At 33.9% G+C, this 23,399-nt stretch overlaps 1 protein-coding gene across 1 annotated transcript in view; it reads right to left on the bottom strand.

Moving 5' to 3' along the window:
- The window catches only part of Dach1 (dachshund family transcription factor 1), a 441,649-nt gene that overhangs the window by 125,598 nt on the left and 292,652 nt on the right, over positions 1-23,399 (bottom strand). Inside the window, exons 4-6 of the mRNA XM_004651017.2 lie at positions 13,618-13,758; positions 12,992-13,164; positions 2,135-2,270 (exon numbers count right to left, since the gene is read on the bottom strand). Of these exons, the coding sequence (XP_004651074.2) occupies positions 2,135-2,270; positions 12,992-13,164; positions 13,618-13,758 (450 nt within the window). The remainder of the gene's footprint in view (positions 1-2,134; positions 2,271-12,991; positions 13,165-13,617; positions 13,759-23,399) is intronic.

The following is a 23,399-nucleotide window of genomic DNA, read 5'->3' as shown; positions in this document are numbered from 1 at the left end:
AGGCTAATAGTGGGCAGTGACTATCAATCAAAATTATTCCAGGGGTCAGTGATGATTTGTAAATGAGTGCTGAAAGTTCCATGAATAACAGAGGTTTAATATAGTTCTTAGACACTTATTACAAGATGTTTAGTGAGGCCGGGCGTGGTGGCGCACGCCTTTAATCCCAGCACTCGGGAGGCAGAGGTAGGAGGATCGCCATGAGTTCAAGGCCACCCTGAGATGACAGAGTTAATTCCAGGTCAGCCTGGACCAGAGTGAGACCCTACCTCAAAAAAAAAAAAAAAAATGTTTAGTGTATTCAAAGTCTCAAAAAGGGAGCATTGAAGAAAGAAAACTCATCAGCTACTACAGAAACCAAATGACAATGTTACTATCAGTATGTGATGTCTATTAAGTTTTATGATACACTGTCCAGGTCAGCCTGGACTTGCGTGAGACCCTGCCTCAAAAAAATAGAGAATTTTTACATACTGTAGGTTTTCTACTTCAATAGATCCAAGATCATACCTTGTCTTTCTTTAATTATTCCTTTAAATCTAGAAAAACATTTTTTTCTATAAAATGTTTAAATATTATGCAAATGTTCCCAAAACCAATTAATTCTACTTTGTGTCATTAGGTGAGATTTATAATACATTATTTTAAAAATAGTAAGTCCTTAAAAGAATTAAAAAGATTATTTTGTCAATCACAGGACTCTAAAATATTTTTATTTATTTATTTTCAAGCAGAAAGATATAGAAAAGAGACAAATGAAGAGGATGGGCATGCCAGGGCCTTCAGCTGCTGCAAAAAGACTCCAAATGCATATGCTACTTTGTGCATCTGGCTTTATATGGGTATTGAGGAATCAGACTTAGATTATTAGGCTTTGTAAGCAAGCACATTTCCCTGAGCCATCTCTCCAGCCCCATACTATCATTTTAATGCAATAATTTTGTTAAAAACTCTTCAGTTTTGTGGGCTGGAGAGATGGCTTAGCGGTTAAGCGCTTGCCTGTGAAGCCTAAGGATCCCGGTTCGAGGCTCGGTTCCCCAGGTCCCACGTCAGCCAGATGCACAAGGGGGCGCACTTGTCTGGAGTTCGTTTGCAGAGGCTGGAAGCCCTGGTGCGCCCATTCTCTCTCTCCCTCTATCTGTCTTTCTCTCTGTGTCTGTCGCTCTCAAATAAATAAATAAATAAAATTAAAAAAAAAAACTCTTCAGTTTTGTAAGGGCACATTAATCACTATTCTAAGTTTAATCATTTTTTTTTACAAGAAGACCAACATTAAATATTGTAAAGATAAGATAAAATATAAATATACTTAAAATTAGTAATAAGAATATATAAAATCATATCCATTACTAATTATCGTGACTGAAGTACTACTATTAACTGCTTAATACTTCAACACATTGATCATGTGAATGATTAAGACATGTATATTTTAAATTTACTGTGATGTATTTGATTTTTGTTTGGGATTATTTTTGTTAACCTTATGATGAATGTCAAAAATTGGTATACTAGGGTTGTAGAAATGGCTTAACAGTTAAGTGCTTGCCTCTGAAGCCTAAGGACCATGGTTTGAGGATCAATTTCTCAGGACCTACGTAAGCCAGATGCACAAGGTGGCACATGCACCTGGAGTTCATTTGCAGTGGCTGGAGACCCTGGTGTGCCCATTCTCTATCTGCCTCTTTCACTCTGTGTCTGTCTGTCATTTTCAAATAAATATCTAAAAATGAATATTTTTTTTAATTGGCATACTAAAAAGTGGAAGATGTTTCTACTAAAAACCTGTAGGTGAACAATCTGTAACCAGCATATTTAGATGCTAGAAATTTGAGAATTGCCTGTGTACTTCAAAATGTTTCTGGAATCATAGTAATTTCTTATAAGTTATTTTGTAGCTCAAAATTTTATGTGTAGTCTGAAAGACAGGGAATGATATTCTAGCCTGTGAATGTCATATCATCTTTAATGTCATTCCAAACTGGGAAACGAAATTTTGAGGGATGGCAATGGCTACAGAGGTTCAGGACTTGACACATCTGAGATCAATTTGGAATGAGCGTATTTAGATTAGAAAACCCAGCTGCACCTAATAAAGTTTAAAATGTTGACAAGGAAAAAGCATGAGACCTACGGATTCTGTCAGAAGAGCTCTCAGTCCTTGCTGGGGAACTAGATACACTGCTGCTCCGGTGTGAGGATGGGTGACTCCCAGGCCTCCGGCCCTCCTCAAGAGAGGGTGCTGGCGAGGGGCTGTCGGGAACACGCTCCTATAACATGGAAGCGAGAGAAAAAAGAGATAAATATACTTGATCTTTACATCATCAATATTGATGCTTCTTAACATAATGAATAAAAAACATATATCACCAGCACTTACCCACACTAAGAGACTACTTTAATCTTGAGCAAAAACTAAAATGTAGAGATGCAGAGATGGCTTAGTAGTTAAGACATTGCTTGCAAAGCCAAAGGACGCAGGTTTGAGTTTCCAGTACCCACATAAAGCCAGAAGTACAAGGTGGCTGATATGTCTGAAGTTGATTTGCAGGGGCCAGTGACCCTGGTGTGCCCATGTTCTCTCTCTCTCTCTCTCTTTCTCTTAATCTGCCTCTCTCTCTCAAATAAGTAAAATATTAGACATATATATATATATATATATATATATATATATATATATATATTAGACATATATATTAGACATATATATATAACCTAAAAGGCCTCCCATTTCTGAGCCTTCAATCTAGTGATCATCTGTAATGACCAATATTTTCTTAAGAAAATGGGGAAATCCATCATAAATTATGGTTTTATAAGTAACTATCTCTGAATTCATAGGCAATGGAAACAATCCCTTCTTTGGAGAAAATGTGAGTTTGAAGAGACAACTGAAAATATCCCAGTGAGAACTTCCACATAAAAAGGTGCACTATTTCTTTCTAAGGATGAACAATGTGGGTATTAGAGGAGGAGACTAAATATTGAAGAGTAAAATTTTTTTAAAACATAATTGAGATGAAAGAAATTCATGTTTCCAAAAATGTCAAATAAGTACTAATATGGAAAATAAAAAAGAGGCTCAAACATAGGAACTTTCAATGAGAAAGAAGAAAGTTCATGCCTATCATCACAGAAGTTCTGTGAGTCTCTTTATGCCATGAGCTGGCTACGTGAGAATCACCAGGAAAGTCCTGACATGTTCTTGTCCCTATCATTCTTTCACAGAGATTCTATTCATTCAATAAAGCAGTGCGATTCAGCCTCCAAGATCCTGTTTAAGTGCTCACCTCAAGTTTCTCACCACATAATTTTATTTTGCACTAAGGTCTTTGCAGATGTGATTAGTTATGATGAAGTCATACTAGAGTGGGTCACCTCTTTATGCCAACTGCCTAGTATGCTTGCAAGAAGATGTGAAGAGGAAAGCCCATATGTTATGTGAAGATGGAGTAGAGACTGGAGATGGGTACCATCAGCCCAGGTTTCCAGCCACCTCCAGAAATGGAGGAATCATGGAAGGAACCTACGTAGGCTCCTTGAGGAGCAGAAGGATGGTCTCATGATTTTGGGCTTCTTTTCACTAAAAATGCCAGAACATTTTCTAATGCTTTAAGCCAATTAAGTCATGATTATTTGTTTCAGAGGCCCTAAGAAACTAACATCTTAGGCATGAAGAGGCTGACATGTTCAAGGTTGTGCAGATGATTTTAACATACAACCACAATTTAGTGCTCCCTGTGGCATGCCCTTTTTTTTCTATAAACTCTACTCTCAATAATCAATTTTAGAAGATACACTGAGGATTAATTTTGTACAGTAAAACATATACAATGTAAACAAGTTTTAAATGGATAAGACTTCTTTTCAAATCCATGTAATAAAATGTGTTTCCAGAGCATGATATACAGAATAAAATAATATCCCATAACAAACTTCAGGATAGAAAACTTGTCTGAGCAAAGAAAAATATCAGCAACATATTACATTCAACATGTGCCATCACTATTAAAATCTTACAGTAATCTGCTGAATCTTGGATATCTTTGGACAGGACTTCATGAACGACAACATACACCCTCCTCCCCCCAATAGAGATATGTTGTCAATACTGTACTATAGCATTTACTTCCTTGATGAGATGTTAAGAATTAGGTATTGGGCTGGAGAGATGGCTTAGCGGTTAAGCGCTTGCCTGTGAAGCCTAAGGACCGCGGTTCAAGGCTCGGTTCCCCAGGTCCCACGTTAGCCAGATGCACAAGGTGGCACACGCGTCTGGAGTTCGTTTGCAGAGGCTGGAAGCCCTGGCGCGCCCATTCTCTCTCTCTCCCTCTACCTGTCTTTCTCTCTGTGTCTGTCACTCTCAAATAAATAAATAAAAAATTAAAAAAAAAAAAGAATTAGGTATTTAGTTTTCTGCTAAGAGCTAAAACTGATAAATAACACAATATCATTTTTTCCAAGTCAAATAAACGATGCATGTTAAACTCTAAATGATATGAACTCATAGTTCTTTCCAACCCTGTGACTTTAACAGGCAAAGAATATCTAACTGACTGCCAAATGTTACTTTCCATCTTGTGGTTAGAATTTCAGAGAAATTTAAATTAAGAACTTTTTTTTATTACCTTTTGCTCCTTTCCTAAACTATGAAGCAAATTCAAATGACAAAAGGCTTATTATAAATATTAGCCGTGGACGGGTGTGGTGACGCACACCTTTAATCCCAGAACTTGGGAGGCAGAGGTAGGAGAATTGCCGTGAGTTCAAGGCCACCCTGAGACTCCATAGTGAATTCCAGGTCAGTCTGGGCTAGAGTGAGACCCTACCTCAAAAAACCTATATATGCATATGCATATATATATATATATATAGTGGAAAAATCAAATGATAACCTTACTTTTTGTATAGCTTTCAAATGTTGCTTTTTATATTACTCTTATGGTATTTCTGCACTTCTTACAGAAAAAAAGATATTTTGAAATTTAATAGCAAAACTGTAACATAACTTGCATGGATGTGTTAATGCATGAATTGTGCTGTAATTTATTGTATGCATGAAGCAATATCTCTAAAATAAATAAAAATAAATGTTCATTTCTTGAAATTCTGATAGAAATATGCAATTTTGTTTTTATATTTAAAAATAGTTGTTAACAAGTTATTATTATTAGAACTTTGTTTACGCAGAAACACATAATATATATTGGCAAAATAATTGTTATATTTTTATTAAAAGCTGAATTTTCTTAACTAACCATACTACTTTCTTCAGTCTCATCAAAGTTTATCAATGTATTTTAATATTCTTCTTACTAATTATATTAGTAATCTTTGTAATAGCACATGTTGGGCTAAACAGACATAAAGTTCAATATAAAAATAAACCCTCTTCTATTAAATAAGTTTCTAAGCCTTATTTTGTTGTCAAAATATATTTTAAGCAGTGCTAATGGAAATCATAGGGATATGCAAATTTTATTATTTAAAAGCTTAATTATTTAATTGAAACTTTCTATAAATTGAGACACACCACATTCATTTCATTTAATGTATAATTTCAATCTTTAGTACATGATGTATTGTTGTTTGAAGAATTTCATTAAAGTAAAATCCATTGAGCAAGGAAGATTTGAATACATTATTGCACAATAAATTAATTTATTTAAACAGCTTAATTCTTTTATCATATGTTTCTGTTTGTCTTTCCAGAATATTCTATAACATGGAGAATAATGGAGACATTAAAATTGCTGAAGAGAGAACCTTGTAGTTATTACTGAAACAAAATTGATAAGGAGTTTTATTCAGACACAATAATAAAATACTTCAGCATCTATAGGGAAACTATGTAAACTGGATATATAATTTTATTTGTGTAATACCTTTAACCTCCATCCTGGGCCTGAAGCAGAAGAGAGGAAGAATATTTAATTTAATAGTTTGCCACACTGCTTTATGGTCCTGCATCAACCCCACCAATCAATAAAACACAATCTTTTGTAATGTTCCATCTTTATAAAACTCACCTCAATGATAAATGAAAATTTAAGAGAAGCACTCTTTCACTGAAAAAAGGGTCATACTAATAAACTAATGGTATCACAATACCAATAAAGGGAAGGCTACATTGATTGCTGCTGGGTGGAACAGTAAGTGTTGGGCTCTATGATAATACAGAATCAAGGGTGGAATTGTAAAGCTGTGTATTCTAAAGTAAAAATTTTTTTAAAAGTTTTTAAAAATAATTAAATATTTTGCTTTTATTTTATGAGGTTGGGTCTCATTGTAGCTCACGCTGACCTTGAATTCAGTATGCAGTCTCTGGGTAGCCTCGAGTGCTTGGTGATCCTCTTACCTCTGTCTCCCTAGTGCTGGGATTAAAGGTGTGTGCTACCACGCCCAGCTAGTTAAATATTAAAAATGGCATCATCTTTGCTATCTAATTTTCACCATAAAAATTTGATATATTTATAAACAATTACAACTATTTTCTCCAAAATATTATTTCATTCAGTCTTGATTTATTTTGATCTCTTTTAAAGTCTTTTCATTTCTTTCATCTTTATTGAGGTATGGATTTCCTTTTTGGATATAGCATAAGAATGGAGAAAGAGATATTTCTATCATTACATAACTTACCTATGTACATTTTTTTTTAATTTACAAAATGTCTGAACTTGACCAGTGCTTTACTTAATGTCTAATGCAAATAGAGTCTGCATTCAGGAAAGTGCTCCTATAGTGTTCTAATAGACACAATGGCAACATCTTCAGCTCAAGTTCAGCAGTCACAATTTTTAAAATCCATTTACTCCTAGTTATACTGACTCCACAAAATATTTGCAATGCTTTTAAAATTTATTCTGATGGTGAAATTAAAAAAAATACATCAAATTTCACTGAATGTGAAACCAGCAGGAACTATGTGTGGACCCATAACTTTATTTTCCCCTTTTTGGGTGATTTAGTACTAGGGCACTATATCTTTCCCACATTCATGGAAGCATGTCATTTTTGAGGACTTTTTTTTTTTTTCTATTTATTCATTTGAGAGAAAGAGAGAGCACACCAGGGCCTCCAGCCACTGCCAGTGAACTCAAATCACATGTGCTACCTTGTGCATCTTGCTTATGTAGGTCCTGGGAATTGAACCTAGAACTTTGGCTTTGTCCCACTGAGAAATTATTTTTTAATATAAACATACTTAAAGTGGCAAAGCATACTAATGACTCAGGAAATACAAGCCAACCCTGTGTAATACAGAATAGTATTATTATTTGCTATTATTATTTTTAAATTTTAATACAAGATCCCTCATATGATTAATCTTACTGATTCAGTCTTCCAAGTGCTATGATTACAGGTATGAGCTAACACACCACTTCTAGTGTCTTCATTCGATGGTAAAATGCTTCCAGTCAAGCCAAAAGAAAAATACAAAGAGAAAAGGAATGAATTGGCTGTGCTGCCATTCCTTCATATTACTCTGTACATGCAAACATTTGCAGACAGAATTTCAATTACTAAAGCATAGAATTCTAGAGGCTACCACCACTATGACCCTCACACTTGCAGTTTCCTTCAGGGGTCCAACTCCTATGCTCTTTTGTCTCTTGAGTTCAGAGAAGAGTTATAGCTGTAGCCTTGACTCAAGTCGATTTTGAACTAAGATTACTTCATGGGTGATATGGTGTGCCTCCATGAGGAAGGTGTAATATCTGCTTGGCAGCATTTTATAATAGCAGCCACCACTAAAAATAATACCCAACATTCATCACTCCATTAGGACTTGTTATGTGCTGATATAATCATTTCTCACTCACTAACTTGGTGGAAGAATTTGATGGCCATAAAGTTTCTCTCATGTGTTATTTGCTTCTCCTAAAATAGGGCTTATTCTGAAAGGGGAGGAGGTGCGCTCTCTTTCATTTTATCCCATCATGTAATTTAAGCTGAATAATCTGGTTACAGGGTCAATTCATTAGAATAGTTTTTAGGTTAATTGGGTTGAACACAAATAATGGTTAAAAAAGACAAGGTTCTCACTAGAGTTGTGACTATATGCAATAAGCTTGATATGGATTCCCTGTGAAATTCTAGGACAGATGACAGAGAATACTTACAATGAAAATAAAATTATAATAGGCTAGACGCCATGTTTGGTACAAAGAATAAGTATCATAAGTAGTCATTTTGTCAATATGACAATCTGGCAAGTTTGTATATTTACCATACCTGTCACATAGGAAATGAGGCCACTAGACAAATATCAAATAATTTGTCACATACTGAAGTCATAAGACCAAAACACAAACCTCAGAATCTTTCTCCAGAATTTATGTTTGAAACCACTAAATAAGTCCATTTCAGTAATAATCTTTCTCTTAATATCCTTATGTTGTCAATGTAAATGTACTAAATAAAATATTATAAAACATTGATTCAATCATAAGACATGGAGTTACTAGATGAAAAGTACCTAAAGAGAATCAATTGGTAGAGCATTACAACCCATTAAAGAAGTCTCCAATGGAAAAAAAAAAAAAAAGATCACTCAATTTATACTGCTTATTTGACTAAATGATTTACGGTAATAAAGGAACATATTCTTTAAAAAATTTGGAAGCACATGAATAGTTTATATTATAGTTTTGGGTTTAAACACTTAAACAATCTAAATCAGGGACTGAAACTTAAAAAGATGTAGGTAAACCCAAATTTCTAAAAGAAAACAAAAATCAAAAGATTGAGGAACATTCTTTGTAGTATTTTATGTGAAACAGATAGAATTGCACATTCAGTTGCTTCCCCCCCACAAAATTCTTATAATTTACAACAGCATTTGCAGGCAGTTACTCAAATTTAGTTAATGTGCTAATTCCAGGTTCCCTTTGGTCAGTTAACTGCTAGAGTAACTATCTGGTTCCAAAGACTCATTTAAACACCCAAACCAAGTCCTTTTTACCTTTAATAATGATGAGGAAGTTTCATGTACTCATGTAATATAAATACATTATTCATTTTATGCATGACTTACCTATAGTATTTAAGAAAATAATATTTTTAAACCAGTAAACCAAAAGTAATTGATAAAACATGAAATAAGTAATCAATAAATCAACCTAGAAGCTTTATTAATTGGAATATTTGGCTTGGAAAAAATAAAATTAAAATAGTAAAATAGCATCAATGTTTAAATGTCTAAATCTTGGAAGAATTGGTAGATGTTTTGCTTGCAAAAATATTTAAAAATTAAGTCACCTACAGATATACAACTATTTGATATATTCTTATAGATATTTAGCTATTTAGGGATTTAAACTTAAGTTATTATATAGAGAGCATATATTCATGATATTCCTCATTTTTTTTCTTGTCCAGTACAACAAACCAGCCATAGAAAGACCAATCTTATTATTTTTGCAGCCTCTATAACTGTGGCTTGCATTGAAAGAAAATAATGAAATTATAGTGATGTGCTCATCACCTCTCTAGTTTGCTTCAGTGCAAATTTTTTTTCCAATCCTAGGATGTCAGTGTATTTATATTCTCCTTACCTGTACAATGTTTTAGAGTTTATTTTGAGCTTCCTCACTTTCTCATATCTAAGATTAACATAAACATAAATTACAAGAAATCTAATGCAAAGACCAGTAAGTTATTTTTTTTTTCTGATAAGGGCCTATTTGTGTGTGTGTGTGTGTGTGTGTGTGTGTGTGTGTGTGTGTATGAACACACATGTACCATACTGGGGAATGTACCCAGGTTCTCTCTGGGCATGGTCAACAATTATAAAGTGAGCTGCACCTTCAGCCTTTGATAGGGGACATTCCACTCAACTCTGTCTTTGTACATGAATGTATCTATAGGCACTATACAAATATAAAAACATGAATATTTTCCAAACATTCCTTATCTATGAATATTAAAAGTTGAATTTAATACAACTTTCATATGTCATAAAATAATATTCTTATTTTCATTTTAGTTTCAATAACAAATGTGAAAGCACTTCCATTCAAAGGCCATGTTGACAATGACCACAGAGTGCATGTTGACCAAGAGTGGTAGTTTGTAGACTGAGGCCTAGACCCTGACCCATTTTAAGTGTGCTTATGGAATATGTCAATGAAAAAATTGCTGGAGCATTTTTATTTCATAAAACTTTCGTAATGTGGCTGAGGAGATGGCTCAGCAATTGAAGGCTTGCTGCTTTAAGCATGACTACCTCTGAGCTGGAAACTGCCAAGCTCAACTCTCCAGAACCCAGGTTATAAAACAAAACAAACAAACAAACAAAAACCTGAACATTGCTAGTTATGTTTGAAACTCCAGTCAATGGGGAGATTGATTGGGAAATTAAGAGAGATCACCAACAGCAAAGATGGTAGCAATGGGAGTGATCCCTTCCTATAAGCAAATAAGAGGATCAGAGATAAAAAAATAAAATAAAATAAACATGCAGTATTTTCCTGTAGCTCTCCACATACATGCATTGTGTGTTTACCTGCACACACATGTACATACACCATACGTCAAACTCACATACCACCCATGCAAAATAATGAGAGTATTTTTATTCTGAGAACTTTGTGCTCACTCCTCTTTTTTTCTAATTTCCATTTTCATTTAGACTGAGCTCTACCTTCAATTTCTGTCATATTCTTACAAATGTAAATGGTATATTCCAATACATGGACAACCCTATGTTCCTGTTTCCTTTTCAGATACTTTTTCTTCTGACATGAGATTATACATTTTGTATCTAATATTCTACTTTGGCTTCTATAATTAGAATCTTCTTTAGCAAATCAGCTTAGAGGTGCTATTTGAATCAAACATAGGACTCCAGTGCTGTTTGATGTGACATAGGAATTGTTAATAACTTTGATGGTCAACTTGATGGGATTTAGAATTATCATGGAAACAAATCACTAAACAAGTCTGTGAAGGAGTTTCTAAGTTGACGTGGGGTGACTCGTCTCTTAACTGTGAGTGGCATCTTTCCATGGATTGTATTACTAGACTTAATAAAAAAATAAATTGAGGTAAACACCACTCCTCCAACTCCTTCTCCTCTTCCTCCTTCTTTCTTCCCTCTCTCTACCTCTCCTTGCTTTCTGACTGCTGACATATGTGACCAGAGCTGCTTTAAGCTCTGGATGCCCTGACTTCTCACTCATGATGGATTGTGCCCTGAAATGTGAAGCAAAATGAACCCTTGATGCCTGAACTTTCATTTATTGGTTATTTTTCAATGAAAAAATAACTAATACAGAATTCTAGTATTTTAGGGGGAAATTAATCTTTTTTTTTTCCAAATTGAAATCAATTAACCTGGACCAAGTTTGTATGCTAGATTTAGCTCGTGCATAAAGATGACTAACACAAGCACTCAACTTGATCATTATTAAGAACCTCTTCTTATCCTCTAGCATGCTGGTGTTTTAAATGGGATGCTAATGCTATCTGATAAGAACATGTTAATACTGCAATACTGCAGTAGAAACTCCAACATTTATTTTTTTTTTATGCAAGAGAGTTAGCTTGAGAGAGAAGTGGCACACCAGGGCCTTCAATCACTGCAGACAAATTCCAGACCTGTGTGCCCCCTTGTGCACATGTGGGACCTTGAACCTTTCTGTCACTGTGCGTGTGGCTTACATCAGACCTGGAGACTTGAACATGAGTGCTTAGGCTTCCCAGGTAAATGCCTTAACTGCTAAGCCATCTCTCCAGCCCAAACTTTTACTTTGTATAAGTAGTCTCATCTAGAGCAATTGTTTCCTATATAGTTGCAACTATCATGATTTATACCAACATCACATCCAAAGCTTCCTTTATTCTATTTGTAGCCATATTTCTGAAAATATTTATCTGTAAGGAACATGAAGTTGGACGTCATTATTGCTCAGTAGGTGCTATAACATATTTTAAGAATTTTAACTTTCTTACTTTTTTAATTCCATTTGGGAAATTTCCCTCCACATATCTCTTCCTCTTCATACCTTAATCAGTGAGAATATACAAATATTGCTGACTTTCCAACAATATTGTCATAGGTTTACTTCTAAAGATAATTTAAGAAGAAAGTAACTTCCTTCTATTGAGTTAAACAGAAATATTTTTTTTAAGTTACATTTGTAGGCATTTTAATTAACAGTAATAGGAAAGGAGAAGAGGTCTGATGTTTCTAGAGGAACATATAAGTCACTGACTACTATCCATTCTAGGTACAGATTGGTAACAAAATGCCTATAATGATCTTAAGTACTAAAATCTTTTGTTGCATATTTTCTTTATTGAAGTATTAATCATAACTAAAGGAAAAATTTAAATGGTTAAGTTTTGAAACTTATAAAAGCAATCTATATGTTGTTGGCATGGAAGCTGGTGCTGATTTTTCATAACTTGTAGGAATATTATATAAATATATTCACATTCATTATATATAGAATCATTTTGTGTTTTTATAACTTGTCTTAGACTTTTTAATAACATAAACATCTGCCAATATCTCAGTGACAGTAAAACAATAATATGAATGAAAAATATGTACACATTATATATAAGTATATTATTTAATGTCCCATGTTCTCTTTATTATTCAAGAATTTTAAAATAGTTAATTTATTTATTCATTTAATAGAGAAAGAACTAGAATGAAAGAGAATGGGTGTACCAGGGCCTATAGCCACTGCAAATAAAATCCTGATGCATGTGGCCCCTTGTGCATATGGCTTACATGGGTATTGCAAGCTCTTTAATTCCTAATCCATCTCTCAAGCCCATATCATATAAGAATTTAAAATAACCCGAACTGGCCAGAATATTGTGTCCTGGAGCTATATACTGTGTTTGATTTGTTTTCAAAAAGACTACTATCTCTGAGATTTCAGAGTTGAGACTTGCATATGAGATAATGGAAAAATAGACTAAAGTATAACTTAAAATAAATTCCAAAACAAAATTAATAGAAAGCAATTACCTTAATCACAGAGGTCTCAACCCTGGATGGAGGACTTTGAACCTGGGCTGCTGCTGCCATATTTGCAATGGTGCTGAGGTGGTTCATTTGGCTCATTGCCATAGTAACAGATGCAGGAGGTAGGCTGACAGGAATGAGAGGGTGGGGCATCATCATAAAAGGAAGTTCCAATCCTTAATAAAAAAAAAAAAAGAAAAGAAAAACTAAGACAAAACACATAGGTCATCATTGTCATGTTCCAAGTTAAACAAGGAAATATAGTATATCTCATTAAAATTATTGTGGACAAATCATTAAAATTTGAATTACTGAAAAATATTATAATATTTACAGTTAGAAAAAAAAATTGTCTTTTTTTTTTCTCTTAAGTCCTGTCACAACTTGGGGAATTTTGGCTTATAGTTAACTAGTTTGGTGACATTGTTTATCATGTCACCATTCAATGCTAAGACTTTTTGCTCTGCCTTTCTTCTTATCAGTGTAAAACCATATAAAAATGTGACAGTTTTCTTTAATGTGATTTCTTATATAGTATAGTACCTCCCTTTCACTATACCCTGTTTTACTAATCAAAAACAATAAATTTTGAAAATATCCATTTTTAGTTCTAGAAATTGCCATCGTACCATTTGGCAGAAGGTGTCTGTGCTGAAGATGGTTGAGAGGATGGCTAACTGGAAGGCTATACGATCCAGGCATGCTGGGATGGGCAACAGGAGCCTGTGATCCCTGGGATGTTTCCTTATCCCAAGAACCATCACTGCTGCCTGTGAGGGATAATATAAATTATTTGGATACAATATTAGTCCAAATCACCCACTGCACAATTGTAAATGAGTTTTGAAAGATTATCACATTTAGAAATTGGAAAACTGGTTTCCAGGGGATTGTTGTTGTTGTTATTTAGTTCTTATACAGGTTCTTGGGTTTGTGAAAAAAAAATCGCAGTCCTGGAAAGTTTAACCTACTTGTAAAGACTAATCTTGTTTGGATTTAACATAAAAGTGGTTCTGTTATATAACTAAATAGTTGCTCCCTGGAAAATGAATACATAGACAGTTATATAATTAAATTATTTTTATAATGAATGGTAACTTAGTTGACCCTTGGAGTTAAAATGCCATACTTAATTCAACCACAAAGGCTAATATTAGAGTAATGAATAAGATAACTTGCTAGCCAATACATAGAGAACACAAAAGTTCTTTTTATGAAACATAAAAATGTCACACAAAACATGGAATATATGTGAATAAATGTATCATTTTTCTTCAAAAAAAGACAAATAAATGTAAGATTGTGACAACATTAGTGCCAAAGTCAAAACTGTCTATTTAAAAGCTGGTACTCCCATTAGTGCCAATGCCAGATTTGACTATATCTTGAGATGCTTTAGGAAAATGGAAAGTGTTTATAAATCATTGCCATATTCCTTAAAAGTAGATTTTCACCATTAATTTATTCATGTGTAGGATTTGTTGAATATACAAGTTATTTACTTAATTTTTTCAATATCTTTCAGCTTCTGCTATTATTATTTCTTTATTTTTTTTAATTTTATTTATTTATTTATTTGTTTGAGAGCGACAGACACAGAGAGAAAGACAGATAGAGGGAGAGAGAGAGAGAATGGGCACGCCAGGGCTTCCAGCCTCTGCAAACGAACTCCAGACACGTGCGCCCCCTTGTGCATCTGGCTAACGTGGGACCTGGGGAACCGAGCCTCGAACCAGGGTCCTTAGGCTTCACAGGCAAGCGCTTAACCGCTAAGACATCTCTCCAGCCCTATTTTTATTTCTTTAAAAGAAGAAACTAAACTATGCATGGAAACACCAAAGTTGGAGATATTCCAATTGAATGACTTAGCTCTACTAAAAGCCTTGTTATAAAATCTCACTGACATAGTTTTTAATGAAGAATACTTAGTTACTGCCATGATTTTTTTTTTTTTTTGCATTTACTTCATGAAGACAGTTAAGGTTCAATATAAATTCAAACTCATTAGCTCTATATTGTCTGGAATTGAGAGTAAATTGTTCAGAAGTAGGTAATGAAAACTCAATTCAAATACTTTAGCAATCAAACAAAGTAATTTTATTAAACAATGAAAAGAATCAATTAAAATGGATAGCTTTATTATCTTTATTATTTTACAAGAAACTCTAACAGCTTTTAGTTTTAAAAAGAGTTTATAGCTTTATACAGAAATGACTCACATAAAATAAATTTCTCTAAACTATTCTCATAAGATGATATAAAGAATCACTTCATATCCACCTTTGTTTATATCTTGCTCCTTTATACACTACCCTTTTGACACTTATTCTGGACAAATAGTCATAAACTACATATATGTGAAAATTTTAAAATCCATAATGTCAAGAGAAGATAAAAATAAAACATATTGGACACCTTTATTTTGAACAAATTTTATAAAATTGTTGTAAGCATTTTAACATACATTTAATCCATAATATCTGTTAAGCTTAAGTTGAACATTTAAGAGCTACACTAGGGTTGGAGAGATGGCTGAGTAGTTAAAGAATTTGTCTGTGAAGCCAAAGGACTGATGTTTGATTCCCCATGACCCACGTAAGCCAGATGCACAAGGTGGCACATGAGTCTGGAGTTCATTTACAGTAGCTGAAGCCCCTGGCCTGATCATTTCCTCTCTCTCTCTCTCTGAATTTCTCTCTCTCCTAAATAAATGAATAAATAAATATTTACAAAATAGCTACTCTAAAATTCTTATTAAACATTTATGAGAAAAATACAGATATATTCACAACTCTTTTGAAGCACAGTATGTTTCTTCACATGAGTAAACATCAGTTTATACATAAATTTTCAATAGCAAATTTCTAATAGTAAAGAATTTTTCCTTATATAAAATGATCTTAGCCAACTCCACTGATTATCAGTTGTTCAATGTTTATGAGGTTAACTCCTTTGAGTAATAAGTGGAACAAACAATTAAGAAGCTACATCTGGGGCTGGAGAGATGGCTTAGTGATTAAGCGCTTGCCTGTGAAGCCTAAGGACCCCGGTTCGAGGCTCGGTTCCCCAGGTCCCACGTTAGCCAGATGCACAAGGGGGCGCACGCGTCTGGAGTTCGTTTGCAGAGGCTGGAAGCCCTGGCGCGCCCATTTTCTCTTCCTCTATCTGTCTTTCTCTCTGTGCCTGTCACTCTCAAATAAATAAATAAATAAATAAATAAATAAATAAATAAATAAATAAATTTTTTTAAAAAAAGAAGCTACATCTGATAAAAAGTATACGATATATAACCAAATTAGCCGCAAGTAGTTTGTGCATTGTTTAGAGTATCTTTTTGTGCTATTAATTTGAGTAAATAAGAAATGAAAATAGGCCATTTCAGAACAAAATATACCCATAGCTCTTTAATATATAATTAAGACATTATAATATAAAATCCTATTTATAACACTATATGCCAGTATGTATGTACTTTGCCTAATAACCAATATGCGTGCTTATATATATTGAAAATTATTGTTAACTTTAAGACTGTAAGGGACATTATAAGTTTACATAAATTATAAATGTATAATATTTCATAGAAGGAAATTGAAAAGAACTGATTCAAATTTCATCTTCAATTTTTGTAGACTCGTGCTGTTTCTTTGATTTTGTGGTGGAATAAAAATATGAATCTGGCCGGTCGTGGTGGCTCACGCCTTTAATCCCAGCACTCGGGAGGCAGAGGTAGGAGGATCACCGTGAGTTCAAGGCCACCCTGAGACTACAGAGTTAATTCCAGGTCAGCCTGGACCAGAGTGAGACCCTACCTCGAAAAACCAAAAAACATATATATGAATCTGCATTGGCAGGGGAAATGGGTTAACAGTTAAGGGCATTTGTTTACAAAGCCTGTGGGCCTGAGTTCAGTTCCCTGTGTCTCATGTGAAGCCAGATGCACAATATATTGCATGCATCTGGGATTTGTTTGCAGCAGAAAGGAGCCTTGGTGCTCTTATTTTCTATCTCGTTCCTTCATAAATACATAAGTAAAAATATTCTAAAATGAATGTATTATAGAACTTAAATCTTTAATGAATATGTTCTGTGATTAGGCATTGAAGCATATGTATACAACTCAGAGTACTGTAAGACTATAAAATGATTACAAAATATGGGAAAATATCATGAGATCTATAAAAGATTCAGGGTACTATGATGTTAATAGCTTAAAATTTATCACAGCATTTTGGGGATGACACCGGGGCAACAGTGATTCCTAAGACCTAGTCATGGGTGCAGACCGTGAGGACCACTGACTACATGTCACCACCAAGTATAAATAGAAATGAAGTATAAACAAAAGGACATGAGTTGAAATAGGAGAAAATTCAGTGATAGAACCATCCATACCATAGACAGAAATTAATGACATGTCAAGACTTTGGTGAAGTAAAAATTAACAGATGTGTGGCCTATGGCAGCAAGATGTAAATGGGCATGAAAATTTAAGAAAGAAATTTGTAATTACACTTGAATCTTCTCATTTGGCTGTTGACATCTTCCACATAATAGATACCTAAATACTTAGCACCTTCCTATGGGTCTTATTTGTCCCTATAATGAGAGCCTTTAAGGGTATCCTTCTACCAACATGCATGCCTAAAATATCTCTAGCCTATTTTCTAAACACACTCATCTCCCCGTGGCTCTTCATATCAGGTCTGTAGGCCATCTTTATGTCTACTTGTTCTTCCTATTTCTTTAACCTATTTCTCACATATATACTGAAAACATACCAGCAGTTCATTAAAACATAGAAATTTAGCTCTGAAATACCCTTGAGTATTTCTCTTGCAATTTTGCTCTCATTACCAAAGCAATGAAAAAGCATGCTCTAAAAACAGATTATGGAGCCAGGTGTGAAGGCTCATACCTTTAACTCAAATACTACAAAGGCTGAGATAAGAGGATCTCATTGAATTCAAAGATAATCTGTGCTACTGAGTGAGTTCCAAGTCAGCCTGAGGAGAGGAAATCATATCTTAAAAACTAAGCAAAAATAATTGCCAATCACAGCCTTGCCACATTACATGTTAAATTCTTATTTCAACAACTTCTTTGAATCTCATCAGTGGAAGATGAGGTGACAGAGAGTAAAGGGATAATGGTTATAGTTGAGAGACAGGGTTGGCTGCTGTCTATAAGCACTGATTGTTTTCTACTTTCTATAAAATGAGAGTGCACACTCTTGGTTCCTGTAAAGGACCACAGAAAAAGCAGTATTTGATACTTTCTCACATATTAAATAGCACCTACTAAAGTATAGCTACATTTTTAGTTCCAATGTAATAATTAGTTCTAACAAAGAAATGGAATATTAAAAATAAATGTGAACATTCAACTTTGTTACTTCACAAATGAGCTACAAGTTTAAATTATGGATGGAGAATGAAGTTCAAACAAAAAGATTAATTTGAATTTAAAAATTAAATGATGATTAAATGTAGAAGTAATAGTTAAAAAGAAAAATGATCGCTTCACTTTTCAAGCACAACTTTTAGGTAGGAAAAGAAACAAGAAATACTTAGGAAAAACATTGTTAATTTCTATTTTATAAAATTATCAACAAGACCCTGAGGATATTTAACACCTACCAAAGTAGAGACCCAGAGGTGCCTAAGAACTCATCATAGAAGTAGACTTAATACTCACCCACCACAGCTCAGGGAATTTTGTGGAAGGTTGGTGGTGGAAAATTGCAAGAGCCACAGGTTGAGACATCATGCTCAGAGGCATTCCCTCACCCCCCAACATAAATGACTTCATAAACTACCCCCCCATGGGGAATACCTACAACTCCACTGAAGCACATTCCCAAAGGAATGGGGGCAAGCATGAGGGAAAAGTGGGTATCAACACATGATGTATCCATACAAAACATCTTGTTAATCATAATAATCATTTTTAAAAAGGTCAACAAAAATGAATGTATGATTATTACCAATTATACACCTAGTAAAAATATTTTTATAATTTAATTTGTTATTTTCATTCTCAAATATACACAGTAATGAATAGATTACAATAGAATAGGCTAAACTATTTTCAAATAAATTCTTAATAGAGCATATTTACAATAACCTAATCCAAAATAGAGTGAAAATGTATTCAAATAATTGTGCTTTAAAATAGTAAAACTGCATTTAATTATTATGATCCTTTATACCTGGGTGACATGTAACTAGTTGTTTTGAATTTCCCACAGTCTGACCCTGATAAAGGAGGCAAGTCTCGATGGGACTAACGGTCACACCAATGCTTAGTGAGTGACACTGATGGATTGTGACAGGAACCTGACATTGTCAAGAGTCGTTTACAATGAAAATGATGGCAAAAGCAGGCAATTACTCCATACCATTGGAGACCATTTAGAAGGATGTCAACTCTAACAATGGAAACAAAGCTAGTAAGTAAAAACAAACACTAGCCACAGGTGCTGCAGACATTGGTTATAACTGCAGATATAGATGACAATAAATGTATTTTCAGTGAATTTGTTTCAAGGGCTATGGAGAATGATGATGGTCAAAATTTATTGCATGCATGTATGCAATTTTCCAAATTAAATATAAAAATTAAAAAATAACATACATCATCAATAATGCTAGCAGTTTGTACAGAGATTAGAAATAGTCCTTTCATTGATTATATAACAGATTCTTATTTTTCCTCTCTCTGTCTTTCTCCATCATTCACTCTGTCTCTTGTTCAAGACTAACCTAAGATATTTGAGCTAATATATTTGAATGGTGAAATCTAGAATTTTGTAAGTTTAATTGCTTTGGATACAATAGGCAAAGAAGTATTTTTTAGTTTTAAAAACTTATTGTAGTTTGGCACGGTGATGCATTTCTTTAATCTCAGCACTTCGAAGGCAGGTGTAGGAGGATCACTCTGAATTTGACACCACTCAGACTAGATAGTGAATTCCAAGACTTCATAGTGAATTCCAGGTCAGTCTGGGCTAGAATGAGAGTTCTACCTCAAAAAATAAAAATAGTGTATGTTGTGTTAAGATGATAATTCTAAATAACATATTTATAGGTAGAATGTTGAATACTTCCAGGTGTAATTCATAATGGGCATCATATAAATGGTATCATTTTTGTTATTTGTTTTGGTGGTGGTGGTGGTTGTGGCAATGCTCTGGATCAAAGGAAGTGCCTTATATGTGCACTGCTTATGATTGACCAATAAGGTACACCCCTAAACAAATTGCAACATATTTAAATGTATCCCTGTTGAAGTATAGTATCGCAGCCAAACAAGAATGCACTGTGTCTTAATAGGTATTGCAAATAGTGAATAGAGAGTAGATCATTTCCAAGCTTTTCTCACATGGGAGCTGTACCTGAGGAGATGAGTGACCCATCGCATTCCACCCCAGCACCAGCTGAAACCAAAGAGGAATTTGGGAAATGAGCAAGAGTGCTACTTTCTCAGTGAATCTGATATCAGCTCAAGGGTGATGGAGATAGACACTGAGGACACTCAACACCTACCAAACTAGAGATCCAGAGGCTCCTAAGTGCCCATCACTGAAGTAGACTTAAAATACACCCAACATGTCTCAGAGAATTTTGCAGAAGAGGAGGAGGAAAGATGGTTAAAGCCACAAGTTGGGACATTTAGCTCAGAGACATTGACTGCCGCCCCCATAATGCATGACCCACAATCCCCATGGGGTTGACCTGCATCCCCAATAGGGGAGTCCTCTTCAGAAAAGGAGCAGCGAGGAGGGAAAAGATGGTACCAACATGTGCTGTTTACATACTAAATATATGCATGTCTAATAAAAATATTTTTTAAAAATATACTTGCTTCCATGTTATGACTATTTAGAATTATTGAGGGAAAAATCTGACTGTATTGGCTGTTATAAAACCTATTTTGTGGGGCTAGAGAGATATTTCAGTGGTTAGAGGCACTGGCTCGCAAAACCTGTCAGGTCGGGTTCAATTGCCCAGTGTGCATGTGAAACCAGATGCACAAAGTGGCACATGTACTTGGAGTTCCTTTGCAGTGGAAAGAGCCCTGGCGTACCTATTCTTTCTCTGACACACACACACACACACACACACACACACACACACACACACTCGTTCTCTCTCTCTCCCTCTCTCCAAATAAATAATCAAAATGTACAAAAAAAAAAACAATTTTACTAGAATTAATTAAAGAAAAAATATTTTCACTTAGGGAAAAAATACTGTCACCAAATCTAACTGTCCCAATATGATAGGTAAGTAATTTCAGAAAATATGTGTCTTTCTCAGAAATAAATATATTTTCTTCAACTATCTATTATTCACAAAATCTTGGTCAGTATTATCTGAGTGTCAGACATTTGTTAATTAGGAACTTAAAACTTTTGACATCCAAAGGCATCTATCTTAGAAATGTTTTCTTTTGAATGCAAAGTCACTGTTTTACATACTTTGGTGGTAACATGAGGACTGAGTGTTCTTGGGCTCCTTGGAGCTTTTATTTAAAAATTCTTTGCCATAGTTAATGATCATTGAACTAAAAAGCTGGATCAACTATAAATTCAGGTGGTTGTTCAAGTTACTGTTAATAGATAGAATATAGTGGAATACAAATCTACCAAGAATAGTCTGTATATATACATACATATACATACATATACATACATATATATATATATATATATATATATATATATATATGATGATTTTATCCTGAGACTCTGGGAAATTATGGCAAAAAAGAAGCAGTGTCAGGTTTCTTAAAATAGGCAAAAGTGTCAATTTTAAATTGTTTGGCACTTTGAACTCATGCAAATAACGTAATGAATTATTTTATGCAGAACATAATTCTTCATGTACTTTTCCTTTTTAGTGCTGAATTCCTGAAAGCTTTGATGCTACTACAAATAAAAGAGCACTTACTATGAGATAAAAGGTTAAGTACTCCATGTGCAGAAGAAAGATAAATACATCAGAAAACATTCTGCTTTTGATGCTGCTGTTGTCTTAGGACTCATTAGCACCATGCTTTCACTGTTAACCAGATAAAATAGGTCTTAAAACAAAATGACTTCAGGTGGGAAGGTAAATCCCTCCATAAGATTCAGTACAGGGAAAGAAAAAGTAGCTAAATTTATTTGTATTTATTAAACATATGGAACTCTTCTTAAAATATGTAATATGTGAACTAATATCAAGAGCCCAATTGTTTTAGTCAATAGAGATATTTTGAAAATACATAAGTTAATTCCCACATCTTAAATAATAATTCTACTTCAAACAACAGACAGTGAAAAAAATGAACATATCAGGTACATATGTAAGCTTGCCATCTAAAATAGAATCATGTTTTTCAAAATAAGTCTATTTCAGTCTACTAATCTTTCCTATTACTAATGTCATTGAATATCTTTTTTCCATGCATCAATTCATCAGATTATTTTTCATTAAGTAAATAAATTAACTAGAAATTATTTTCTTTGATGATTTTACAACTTTCCTATATACTTAAATTCATAGCAAACAAAACTTTAAAATATGTTTTCTATACTCAGTAATCAGTCTCAAGGTATACCATAGTAGTTTAATATTCATGTATAAGTATTGAATAAAATAAGTTAAAATCAGTTTTAGTTTCCATTGGATTATAAAATATTTTTAGTTATTATTTATGTTTGAATTTGACCAAGATGCTTTTATAATAACTTTCCATATGCATAAATTTTGCATAGGTTAAATGGTATGTTTATAAAAATTATCTTGACTTTTTTTTGTATGTGAATATCAGGCAGGATTAAATCTTCTCTACAGAGTTGAGTTTACATCAGAGGATCATATTCTCAGCTAAGTCAGAAACCGTGGGATCAGTCTTATCTCCCCCTTTCTTACCACCAAAGTCCAATTCCTTTTCGTGTCCTGTTGATTTCATCCATGTAATTTATCTTTTTTTTTTTTTTTCTGTCTCAGCTGTTTCATCCAGTTTCAAGACCACCACTACCATCAAGTACAAATCTACAGTGTCACTCCCCTGTTTGTCGCTATTAAGAAAAAAGCTCAAAGTTTGGGGGTTTGAAGTAAGTTCCTGGTCTCTCTTTGTATCACATTATAACCAGAATTTAACAAGGTGCAACCAGCTTCTAGTCAATTCTTGATCTGAAAGCTACAAACCGTCAACTATCTCTACATTCATATGCGGTAGATATCAACGTGCATTTAAAAATGACGTGTGCTAGGTCAGCCTGGGCTAGAGTGAGACTCTACCTTGAAAAACAAAAATAATGATAATAACAACAACAACAACAACAACAACAATAATGTGTGCTTTTTGTTACTGATCCGCTGATAGATAGATAAGCACAAATGGAACATATGTTCATACA

The sequence above is a fragment of the Jaculus jaculus genome, chromosome 3 (genome assembly GCF_020740685.1).
Source record: "Jaculus jaculus isolate mJacJac1 chromosome 3, mJacJac1.mat.Y.cur, whole genome shotgun sequence".
NCBI classification, from domain to species: Eukaryota; Metazoa; Chordata; class Mammalia; order Rodentia; family Dipodidae; genus Jaculus; species Jaculus jaculus.
Note: the sequence above shows the minus strand (reverse complement) of the source record. Positions and strands in the feature narration are given on the sequence as shown.